Source organism: Urocitellus parryii, chromosome 9, assembly GCF_045843805.1.
Source record: "Urocitellus parryii isolate mUroPar1 chromosome 9, mUroPar1.hap1, whole genome shotgun sequence".
Classification (NCBI taxonomy): domain Eukaryota; kingdom Metazoa; phylum Chordata; class Mammalia; order Rodentia; family Sciuridae; genus Urocitellus; species Urocitellus parryii.
Genome location: NC_135539.1, coordinates 15,154,326 through 15,166,448, shown reverse-complemented (window position 1 = coordinate 15,166,448; position 12,123 = coordinate 15,154,326). Strand labels below are relative to the sequence as shown.

At 49.9% G+C, this 12,123-nt stretch overlaps 1 protein-coding gene across 1 annotated transcript in view; it reads right to left on the bottom strand.

The window, feature by feature from the left end:
* Positions 1–1,191: 1,191 nt before the first annotated feature.
* Positions 1,192–12,123, bottom strand: part of Vwa3a (von Willebrand factor A domain containing 3A) — a 46,671-nt gene continuing 35,739 nt past the window's right edge. Inside the window, exons 22-32 of the mRNA XM_026392080.2 lie at positions 11,380–11,470; positions 10,646–10,750; positions 10,038–10,135; positions 9,049–9,186; positions 7,892–8,000; positions 5,048–5,192; positions 4,028–4,172; positions 3,480–3,631; positions 2,962–3,085; positions 1,417–1,514; positions 1,192–1,243 (exon numbers count right to left, since the gene is read on the bottom strand). Coding sequence (XP_026247865.2) covers positions 1,192–1,243; positions 1,417–1,514; positions 2,962–3,085; positions 3,480–3,631; positions 4,028–4,172; positions 5,048–5,192; positions 7,892–8,000; positions 9,049–9,186; positions 10,038–10,135; positions 10,646–10,750; positions 11,380–11,470 — 1,257 coding nt within the window. The remainder of the gene's footprint in view (positions 1,244–1,416; positions 1,515–2,961; positions 3,086–3,479; positions 3,632–4,027; positions 4,173–5,047; positions 5,193–7,891; positions 8,001–9,048; positions 9,187–10,037; positions 10,136–10,645; positions 10,751–11,379; positions 11,471–12,123) is intronic.

The following is a 12,123-nucleotide window of genomic DNA, read 5'->3' as shown; positions in this document are numbered from 1 at the left end:
TATGTCCTGGATAGGAGTCTTTTAATAAAGTCTTATCTCACCAAAAATTTTATATACACACTCACACCAATGATCACTTCAAATAGCTAATGTCAGGGTGGGAGTGTAGCTCAGCGGTGGAGCACTTGCCTAACATGTGCAAGACCCTGGGTGAGACCCAGTAACTGCCAACAAATAAACAAACAAACAAACAAACAACAATAGACAGAAGAAAAGTTAGTTCTTTTGGCCCTTTTAATGAAATAGAAGCAAATTTTTAATTTTAGAAAATGATCCCATGTGACAATATTACACGACACAGTTATTTCACATGTGTAGGGTGGGGCTGGGCTCAGAAGACCCAGCCTGATTTTCTCAAGCTTGAGCAGAGCATTGGATCTGGCCTGGGTTCCACAACAGCCTTCAGGTCAGTTTGGTTGAGTGGGATGACATCGCCGAGGCTCACTGTTTCTTCTTCCCCCCAAATGGACGGACAGTGAACCTGCATTGGCCTGTGGACCAGACTTTGGGGAAGCCCCAGAGACGCTGGGAGAAGCAGGCCCATCTGGCTGGTTTCCAGCACTAGGCTCCCACACTCAGCTGGATACTCACTGTTTACCATGCCTCTGCCATGTAGCAGGCTTGGGGACCCACAGATGGTTAGCACACCAGCCTCATCCTGAGGGAGCCTCAGTCAAGGAGAAGAGTGAGATAATGGAGCAAAGAACCTCGATATGAAGTGCTGAGTGCAGCAAGAGGCAGCGTTGGCCAGGATGTTACCAGAGGGTGGCTGGGAGCTTCCAACTCTGCCTGGAGGTTCCCAGCTCTAGATGAGTCCCAGGGATACCTCCACAGTGGAGCTGATGTCATCTGACCTGTGCCTTGATGGATGAGCAGGCAGAAGGTCATCCCAGGCAGGGGGCTCGATGCAGGGCTTCCCAGGGGGCGACAGCCTTATAGCTGGAGTGTAGGGTGTGTTAGGGGACAGGGCAGGAGAGTGAGGGTAGTCCTAGGGGTGGCCCCATGCACAAAGAACTGAGCCTTCCCTTCCTCAGCTTCCAGGGGGTCCTGGTGCCTGGAATTGTGGGTCCAGGCCTTTCCACGCACAGGAATCTGTTTCTGCTCCTTGCCCATAAGGACAACTGTCTACAGAGCGGGCTGCCTGGCCTCTAGTGGGCAATCTGTCTCCTTCCCTTACCTGAGACTCCTTCTCTAGCAAAGAGTGACCTCCGGTTCCATATTGCTTTTCTTCTGGAATTGGGATCTGGATGGGCAGGAGATGAAGGAAAATGGTTCCCCTCCTGCCCAGATTTCTGGGCCTGGTGGGGGAAAAGCCAGGCAGGAGGTCTTACAGTAAGGTGGCCATGACCAGAGTTGGGTCATATCTTATTGGGGTCCAGCCCACCCAGGCCCTGGGGGCTGCTCTAAAGGGCCTACCTGAGGGCCTGAGCTTGCTTGAGAAAACCTCTGGCCTTGGTGACTTCCTGGGCCAGTTTCCTTAAGTCATCGCCTTCAAACAGTGGCAAGGTAGGATCCTTGGAGAGGAGAAATGAGGGTGAAGTTTGATCCACTGAAATGACTAGATGGGACCTGAAGACGCAAAATCTCAGCAGATGTTGAGAGCAAATGAAAGGCAGCCTCCGACCCGGGCAGGAAATCCTGTGGGCCTCAGCTTGTATGTCTCCCAGGACAGGAAGCTCACCATCTACCAGGACAGTTATTCTGCACATGGGACACTTTGAAATAAGATGTCTGAGAGGCTTGGGGCGGGGGGTAAGCCAAGGAGGTCTCTGAATCTCAGTGAGGGTGGTCTCTGGACCCAGGGGACAGAATGGGTCTATAGGGCTTGTCTCACTGCTGATCATCCAGTAAAATTTCTTTCGCTCTCTCTCCCCATTTCTCCTCGTAAAACAGAGCTTCACAGCCATGCTTTAAAAAATGGTAGTAACTGAAATTCCAGAGAGCCTAGCCCTAAAACACACTGTCTTACAATTAACAAGGTCTAAGAGAGACACAAAGCTGTCACCTTGCCTGGCAGTAGTGGCAGAGGACTCTCACTCTGAGCAGAAATTATTCACTGAGAACCTGCTCGATCCTGTCAATCATTTTCCTATGTGACAGAGACCCCTGGGTGAATATTCATTACTTTTACCAACTTGTCCTGTCCTGGGTAATTATTTGTCATATCTGCCCCTAGAAGAATGACCTGAACCAAGGACTCATGGGAGGTCACCCAAACTTTGGAAATTATGTCGTGTTCTGGGAAAGTCACCTTTAATCTCTAAAAAGAGATTTTTAACTTCTGATTGGTGGTCTGACTTAATTTCCACCCCCTCTCCCTCACCCTCTGCCGAAAGGTTATCGGCAACAACAACACGTTCCTTAAAAGATTTAGATAAGTTTGCCACTTTTCTATCAAATTGGAAGAGGACTACTGGAACTCAGCTCAGTAATTTGTCACTTAGTAGATAATCTATGACTTCTCTAGCTCTCCTGCTGAACAGCTGTCTGTGTTTCAATGAACTGAGCACCAGAAGACAGAGCCACAGGAATTAAACACAGAGGCTGAGAGCAAGGTGTCTTGGTCTCCAACTTCACCCCTTCCTCCGTCTTCCTCTGACGAGCTGACGGAGCTTGTCCGTTCCTATAGGTGGGGGTAACAGTAGTTTGGGGCTCATCTAAGTGGGTATTAATATTAAGTAATTAATATAATTAATAGAGATCAGCTATAGAAAGCAATATACCTGCACATAGTAAATGCTCAGCAAACGTAAACTGACTGATTCCTAATAACTCCCCCCACAGCCTGCTTCTCTCCCAGCCTTGAGGGGTGTCTGCTTAAAAGGCAAACTGCAGGGAAACACAGCCCCTTCAAGTCAACCGTTTGCCTTGCACGGGGAGCAGAGATCGGAGAGGGAAACTCTTCTGGCCCACGGACATCTTACCGGGCTGTTGAAACAGACCTTGCACTTGGCCCTTTACCTTTTCATGGACGAAGCCTCTGGTGAGCAGGCCGCGGATCCCACAGAGGGCATCCTCACCAACGGGGCAGTGATAGCGTCCCCCAGTGAGGGCAGCCAGCTTCCTCAGGAACTCCATGGCTGCTCTAGGGAAGGAGGAGAGGCCTGGGGGCTGGCAGAGGTTGGGGAGGCCTGCCAAGGCCCCCGGAGAGCGCAAGTCTGTGTGTGGCTTAGGGGGAGGCCGCCTGGCAGCGGGCCTGGACTGTGCCTCTGGGACCACCGTGAGCCTCACCAAGTGCAGTTTCCCAACCCGTGGCCGCTTGTCACCACTGAGCCTGGCCTCCCTCAAAGCCCACGGCCAGCACGCTCTCTACTGGACATCTCTCCAGTGCCTACTGTGTGGCAGGCCATAGATCCCATGGCTTAGGCACAGAGGGGAGATCTAAGGGAGCCCCCAGAGTAGGTGAGGGGTTCAGAACTCCTCCCTCCAACAGGAAGCCCCGGGAGGGCACCAAGCTCAGCCCAGGCCTCGCTGCCCACCTGTCTGTGCAGTTCAAGGAAATGGTGTGCACCTTCACGTCTCTCTCCTTCTGGAGTCTGTAGACAGCCTTCAGAACAAAACTGCAGCTTGTGTCTGGCTTCCCGTCGGTCAGGAGGTACAATCCTTGCACATCTTGAAAACTGAATGCTTTCTGACAGACCACAGAAAGGCTGTCACCAGAAAAGACAAAAAGCACTTGCCTGACAGTGGCCTCTGCTGCTCCCAAGGAAAATGTGTCTGATGGATGCCCATGACATGTCCATTAAAACCGAGACCCTCCCCGCCCCTTCAGCCTCAGACAGACCCAGGAAGCTGCTGAGGTTTAGGAGGCCCACTTCCTAGCTGGTTGACCTCAAGCATGTCACTTAACCTCTCTGAACCTCTGTGTCTTCATCTCAAAGCCAGAACAAGATCTCCTTCTGTCTGAGTTGTTGGGAAGATGAAATAGAGTGCCGCTTTGTAAACCCCAAAGCAAAGCACAATATCAGTGGAGTGGGTGATGGAGTTTCTGTTTTGCCACAGGGTCAGGGTCCAGGGTGGCACTTGCCATCAATGCTTGCAAGACCGAGGTGCTCCCGTGAGCTTGCAGGTGGGTCACCCACTGCATAGCCTTGTGACACGCAGCATCTGTGGTCTCCACCAGAGTGTCCTGCCATGGCTGTAGGCCCTCTGCAAAGCTGAGCAGGTTGAAACTGAGGAGGAGAAAAGAAGAGACAGAGAACAGAGAGAGGAGAGAGAGATGTGTGAGCACAGGCCAGTCCATGCGGAGTTCCAGGGAAGTCACCTCCAATGTGAGGTGTTCACTGAAGACCCCTACAAATGAGCCGTGGGCCCCCTGAGAATGATAGTCCACAGACTGAAGATTCTAGATGAAGACAGGAACTGTTTTAAATCCCAACTCAGTCACTCAAGGGTTGCAATCTTGGGCAAATTACTTAAACTCTCTCGAGTCCTAGTTTCCTTTTCTGTAAAATAGCCACTCTTTGTAAGGTCATTGTGAGAACTGACCAAATCATGAACTTAAAGTACCTGCCCCCCTCCCCCCCCACACACAAAAAGTGATTGATGAATGTTTACTCTTATTAATAGTAAGGCACGAATGAGTTCCAGCCTAGGACCAGAGTCACTTGCTGTCCCTTCAAGGTCAACTCTTCTGGGCAAAGAGAACAAACAATTCCTCACACTTAAAAATAGAGTTCGAGGTCTGGGAGGGTAGCTCAGTGGTAGAGTGCTTGCCTAGCATGAACGAGGCCCTGGGTTCAATCTCCAAAACCATAAAGGAAAAAAAAAAAAGCAAGTTCAACTGAAAATCATAGTTCAAGGCCACATGATGGTGATTTTGACTATGCTTGCCACTGTCCTGAGCCTGAGATGAGATGCTAAAAGTTGCTTTCTTTCTGCAGCAGAACAGAATAGTACTCTTTCCTGTCTGGTAAGCTACTTAGAAGAGACCTTCTGGAACCTCCAAGACTGTTGGAACTGAGGAGGGTGCATGGGTAGGCAGGGAGGCCCTAGGAACCCCCTTTCACCTTCCAGAGCCCTTGCCACCCACAGTCCTGCTTCCCACCTGTCACAGTGCTTCCGCAGCTGCTCCCAAATCAGCAGAATCAGCTCTGTCTTCATCTGCTGCAGGTAGGGGCCCATGGACCCTGACGTGTCCAGCAGGACACACACTTTGCTCTCCAAGATGGTGCCAAACAGCCGGCGGCTTCCTGCCCAGAGATGAGTGGGGTTCAGGCAGGGAAGGATTGAGGGGGGGGGTCTCACCTCCTGGGTGGTTTTCCTCACTCTATCAAGTGTAAAGTCTTGCAAAACCATTGTCTGCCTGGTAAGTGGTCTCAAGTCCCTCCACTGGGAGATGACCTTGTGGTGTTATTGGCTGGGTCTGAGCCATCTGTTCAAGCACAGAGCCAGTCCGTGATCTGGGCTTTGGAAGATCAAGATTTCAGCTCTGGCTTTGCCTGTGATAACTCATCAAAAATGATTATAATGTCCCAGAGCTTGAGATTCCTCATCCCTAAAATTATGAGATTAGGTGAAATAGTGTCACAGTATTGTCTGGGGCTGGAAATGATGCTGGAGACCATGTGGCCATTCAATTGGTCAATAGAAAAGAACCCAGCACAGTGCAAAGTCGACAAGAGAGGGTCCCTGCCCTCATGGAGCTTACAGTCAGTGAAGGAAGACATATTTTGAGCAATTACAACTCTGCTTTCAGCTCAATGGGAACCAAAGCCCAGGATCACCCAGCCTGTGGTGGCTGAGCCGGTTTTATCTCCTCTTGTCTACACTTCAACCTCTAACCCTGGTCCTCGCGTCTCCACAAGGCTAAATGGAGGGGACACAAGGAGACCCAACAAGCAGACAAGGTGCCCAGCATTCTCTGGGACCTCACTGGAGCTGCAGGAGAAACTGAAAAACTGCTACAAAACAGACCAGCTGTTCTCCAGGAAAAGGTGGGCAGGGCGGCTGGACCTGGTGCCCTGGAGCCTCCGGGACTCATCTGGATGTTCTCTGGCAATGCTCATGTCAGAGGGAGAAGAGGGGAGAAGGGGAATCCATGAGGACATCGAATCAGCTGGTCAGCCCATGAGGGACCTCCCCCTACAAATGGCCAGCTGATCCCCTTAGGAACCAGACAGTGGAAGCAGCTCAAGCTACCAAGCCATTCTGTCTTTACCCCATGGATCTATCTAACCCTGCCTCCGTATCCATCTCCACTACCACTACCCTTCGCCAGCTACCTTAATCTTCTACCTGGGCTACAGCTAGGTCGTCCTCATTCTATTCTATTCCCTCAATAATTCATTTTGTAAACTGAGGGCAGTGGCGCGCGCCTGCAATCCCAGAGGCTTGGGAGGCTGAGGCCAGAGAATCTCAAGTTCAAAGCCAGCCTCAGAAACTTAGTGAGACCTGTCTCAAAATGAAAAATAAAAAGGGCTACAGATTTGGCTTCATGGTTGAGGGCCCCTGGGTTCAATCCTTGGTACCACCCCCCCCCCCAAAAAAAAATTCATTTTACAGCAACCAGAGGAAATATTGCAAATGCTGATCACTTTTCCCTCATGTAAAATATTTTAATGGCTCCCCATTGCTCTTAATAATTGGCACACACTGTGCCATAGCTGAGTCTCTGTTGGATGGCAGGGTATCCCCTGGATCTCACCCAGCCACACTGACTTCTTTCCTTCAGTCTCTGTACTGAGCATCTTCTCTCCTGCCCAGCACCTCTGTGTTTTCCTTTCCTGCCCGCTTAACCTGTGAGATTTCAGCTACATACCTGCTCCTTGGGGAAGCCTCCCTTTGACCTTCCTATGCAGGCCAAATGTCCCTTCTCTTCCTACACCTGTCACAGTTGTGACTTGTTTGTGGCTCTTGGATGAACATCTGTCTCCTCCTACAGGCTTTATAAGTTCAGGAATCACTTTGGCTTCTACCCACCCCCAGCGCCTAGCAGAAGAAAAACTTATTGGTTGAATGAATGAATGAAGCACCCACTGCCTGGTACGTACTGCAGTGTGAGTGTTCAGGTGTGCACCTGTGCATGAGGCAGGGGATGTGTACTATAAAAGAAGTCGCTGACTCTGGTCTGCACATGCACCCCAGTGATCACTGTGAGGTGGGAATGGGACAGGCCCACCTCCTCTGCTCCACCCCAGCCTTTGCCCTGAAGTGACAACTGGACCCTGTGCTCCCCCCAGCTATTCCCTCACACTCTCATCACCCTCTAATAAAACAGTGTGTTCCATTGTGATCAACAATTCCCAAACATCTGTCAAGCATACAGTTTTGTTTGTTTAAAATCTTGTTTCCTTTTGTTAAACTGCTAGGATCATGATTCTGTAGAGGAGTGGGAGTGTTGGGGGAGAATTTTCCAGCAAATGCAGTAACTGTAAAGTCACTGTCACATTGCTGCCGAGGGACTGTCTAGAGGAGGTTCTGCTGCAGAGGATTGGACCTAATGAATTTACATGGGGTCCCGCGTGGACCACACAGGCTGCCTGTAGGATCTCTACATAAGTCTCAGTTCTTCTATTATTTCTTCTAGGTCCCTCCAGGCCCCAAAGCCTAAATCCCCTCCTGTCTGGTTCTAGCTGCCTACTCAGCCTCCTGCCCTTGATGCTTGGGGTGGTTTCTTTCTTCCCAGCTGGCCCTCCTCTGGGACGTGAGCCTGGCTCTTTGGCTTTGGTATTCTGGGGCTCTTATGGCCTGTCCTCTGCCCTGATGCCATCTAGCACCTTGTCTGATCTCTGAGCCCAGAACTCATGCCGTACCTGAATGACCCTCCTGGCTTAATCCCTTGACCTGACAGTTGGTGAGGGCCTTGGAAGGACAGATCCTGCCGTCTCTGGAGTGAACCTTCCACCTCCCTTCATATCCCTCCACCCCCCAGGACAGGGGCCAGGCTCACCGGACAGCAGCCACTGCAGCCTCTGGACGTAGCACCTCATCACTTTCTCCAAGCTTGAGATGTATGCTTCCATCTCTCTGTGCGTCCACTGAATGTGCTTCACCACTCCCTGGATTAAGGTAAACAGAGCAGATACCCACCCCACCAGCTACTCTCATCACCCCCTAAAACAGTGTGTTCCATTGTGATCAACAATTCCCAAAACATCTGTCAAGCATACAGTTTTGTTTGTCTAAAATCTTGTTTCCTTCTGTTAAACTACTGGATTTCTGGTTCTACAGAGGAGTGGGGGGATTAAGATAATGGTTTCATGCAGTTATTATAATAATGGTGGGGTGAGAAGTCCATCAACTTCAAACTGAAGGACGACCTTGGAGAGAGAGGGAGCTGTACTCTGGGACAACCCTGAGCTTTTCCAGTGGATAATTTCAAATTTTGAGGCTATTTTTAGTTCCCTTGAAAATGTGGTAGAAAAAGGCTGGGAGGGAAATGATTAGATTTTCATTTTGTACTAAATTTACTTGTTCCACTGTCAAAGCCATGGGGAAACTCTTCCTCCAAAGAGAAAACAGAGATGAGAACCCCTTGCCTCTTGTCATAAGCCCTGTGCACTTCTACCTAGCAGAGCCAGCAACAGCACTAGGGGTACCATGTTGGTTTGGTGAGTACTCCAGCCACAACCTTATGCTCTTGTTGTTTTTTTTTTTTTTTTTGGTACCGGGGATTGAACTCAGGGGCACTCGACTGCTGAGTCATATTCTCCAGGCCTATTTTGTATTTGTTATTTAGAGACAGGGTCTCACTGAGTTGCTTAGTGCCTTGCTTTTGCTGAGGCTGGCTTTGAACTCGTGATCCTCCTGCCTCAGCCTCCCCAGCAGCTGGGATGACAGGCGTGCGCCACAGCGCCTAGCATGCTTGTTTTTAATTCTCTCTCCAATGAGGCCCTCTATCCTAGAGTGTCATCTCAGGCCTGCTGGGGGCTTGACTTTTCTTCCAACAGGACTCTGTATCTCCTATCGGTTGAGGGCAGTGCCTCTTTGTGGGGAGGGGCTCTTAGAAGCAGGAATAGAAGCCAGGTGCCCTGATCTACCATTTGCACCTGAGAAGAGGCAAGGAGCTGTGAGAGGAAAGGCAACAACCAAAAAACTTGGCCTTACATCGATCTCTATGCTGGGGAGGACACTGCAGTGTTTGGCCGATGTTGATCTCTGCATGGACTTCTGTTGGGTACAGTGGGGACCCATGTACCTGGAGAGCTCCATCTTCAGTTTTCTCAGTCCATAATTTGCTATCCACTTTAGAATAAAAGAAAGGACTGTTGTCTAGGCAATTCGGGATAACTGAGTGATTGTCCAACTCATCTGTTGAAATCTCATTTTTAAAATCTGTTTCATATTGGAAAAGTGGGGTTCGCAGGTCCTCATGGATTATCCTTCATATGCAAACTCTTTCCCCATTTCCAGGGGAAAGAGATGCACAAAAAATGGGGAACAAGAAGCTAAATTTATTGAGCACCTAATTCATCTTTCTTCTAGAAGACATGGTTGCTTCCCCAACATCCATATTCAACACTCCATCACAAAATTTGAATGGAAAGCTCTAATTGGCCTAAAGGTCAGACTCTAAACCAATCAGGATAATCTCTGTTTTCTTGTCACAATGAGAGGTGCCAGAATGGGCAGGTTCAAAGCAATCAGAGCATGGCATCCAGGATCAGCCCAATCAGAACCAAGCTCCGACTTTTGTTGAATGGTTGTGGGAAGAAAGATGTTCTATCTCCTGGGTATGAACAGGAAGGGGGATTTCTGTTGCTTGCAACCAAAAGGATCCTACTCTAATAAGTACTTTGATTCACATGAAATACACTTTAATCAATCCTCACATCAATCTTATTAGACAGATGCAATTGTGTTCATTTTGCAAACATAGCCATTGAATGCAGCTATACGACTTCCCCAAGGTCACCTGACTAGGAAGCAACAGATCCAGATTTTTAAATTAGCTATATTTAGCCTATATCCCATTTGCCACAGTAAGGAGTCATTCTCAGTTTGCCATCTTTTCTAAGTTTGCCCACTCTCCTGGAAGGAATGGTTGCTGGAAGAAATTGTCTAGAGGCCATGTCCTGGTCTAGACAACGTCATACCTCTTGGCTCGAGCAAACTGTATCCTTTCTGGGCAACTCAATAGATGAGTTGATGGTTTTTATAGCCCTTCTTTGAGGGTACTTCTTGTACATCGAGCCTAGGAGAAACAGAGCAAGTCACCTTGTGTACCTCTCTTCTTGCCTGCCCCCGCTGGTCCCTCTCTCAGTTTCCTTACTGCGATCTGCTGGAGGGATGGGAAGGGGGGCTATTCAGTGGACTGGGGTAATGCTGCTCAGGACCTCCCTTCTCCAGGTCACAATGGATTACTACTCAGATGGGCACCAATTCACAGAAGTCCATCAGGCTGGCCTAGGGGAATCTTCTCCATCTCTTTCCCCATCAGCTTCAGAGCTAAGACAGTTGCCCCCTCAAACCCAAGAATCTGGGGAGAGCTCATCTTCAGTAATGACTTAGCTCATTCTCTGGGCAGTGCCAGGACTTGGCATATCTATTTCCTTGGGCAACAGACAGACCTGCCCCTGAGGCACCACAGAGCTAGCAGGTCCTAGCTAGCTGGAGGGGTCTCCTTCCCATGGGGCCTCCTGTGCCCTAACAGTTCCCATGGGGCCAGGGGGCTGTTCAGACACCCGTGTGGCCTCCAACTTACCCACGTTGTTCCCTGTCTCTGTATAGAATAGTGAGAGAGTGGGCTCTGATGCCCTGGACTTGGGCTTCCTCCTGCAGTCTGCCGTCTCTTTTTTCATGGGCTGGGCTACGGTGAGAGGGCATTGGCTCGTCGGTTGGGGCAGCCTCGTGGGTTGCTGTGATAAAGCTACACAGTGTGGTTTAGAGACATCTCACCTTCGTCTATACTCTACACTTGGAAATGGGGCTCTGGGACGGCTCTGAGGTACCTCTTGTCCCCCCGCTAGGTCTCCTGTCTTCCCCTGGATTGATAATAGTTAAAGCTGGGGTCACTGAGTCCTGATATTCTCCAGGAATGGTGCTTAATGCTGTGTGGACCTGTGTCATTTCATCCTCACAGTCCCCCAGGTGCAGATGAACTAAACAGGACGCAGAGCTAGTAAGAAGTAGAGGAAAGACCCCAGCCTGGTCTTACTGACTCTAGAACCCTGCCCTAAGCTGCTCTGGTATACCTTTGACCTTGGAATTAAGACACTGTTTTAGGTTAATGAGCTGAGGACTCTCATAAACACTGTGATTAGCTGGCACAGTATGAGCCCCTCTGTCAGTAAAATGAGTTGATAAAGAGACTACAGCATAGGACTGACTCTTACAGGCTTTGCGTGGGGCCATCTTGGCAGATGGTGGGTACATGCTCAAGACTCACTAATCATTTAGTTACTATCTACCCCCAGCCAGCCCACAGCCATGCCTCACCTGGGGAGATGCCCACTCTGCCACTGTGTGGATGCCATTTCAGCTCTTTAAAGGGGGAGATCTTCTCTCTATCCAGGTTATCTTTCATGTTCTAGAAAACAGGCCATCTTCCCCGTCACAGGCCTGTTCTCCGTGGCAGGGGGTATCCCAGTCACCCCAATCTCAATCTGTCAATCAGGAACTTTTGTAGGGAGGGGCATAAGGGAGTGGATCCTCAGATGTGTTTGGCCTATCTTCTGCAGCAGATTTAGAGGGGACTATGGGTTTTGGGGTCAAAAGGTGTGTGAATGTCTGTGGCAAGAGAGAAGGCCAGAGAGCATGCTAGTAGGACATCTATGGGGGTTTGCCAGAACTTTCTTCACCAGTTTCCTGACCCTCTTTCTATTAGAGTGGGATTTGCGGGCTTTGAGCATGACAAATAACTATGCAGGTCCCTTCTTGCCCTCTGTGGCAGAAGTTCAACAAGTCACCCAGGGCCCTGAGCCAGCGAAGACCTCGGGGAAAGCTGCTATGCAGAGGGCCCAGATGCTGGCATTGTGGGCAGAGCCCAGCCAGGGGTCGAGAGGCCCGTTAACGACCATGGCCTAGCCTCCTTGCACCTAATCGGCTCATGTACCGCTGAAGGGCCAAGAGGAAGACCCTGGGATTCTGTGGTCACCTCCAGAATTTGGGAAGATAGGAGAGACAGAGGGTGACAGGTCTGGGCTGGATCCCCAAACCTGGTGGAGTCCTTCAAGTGAGGCA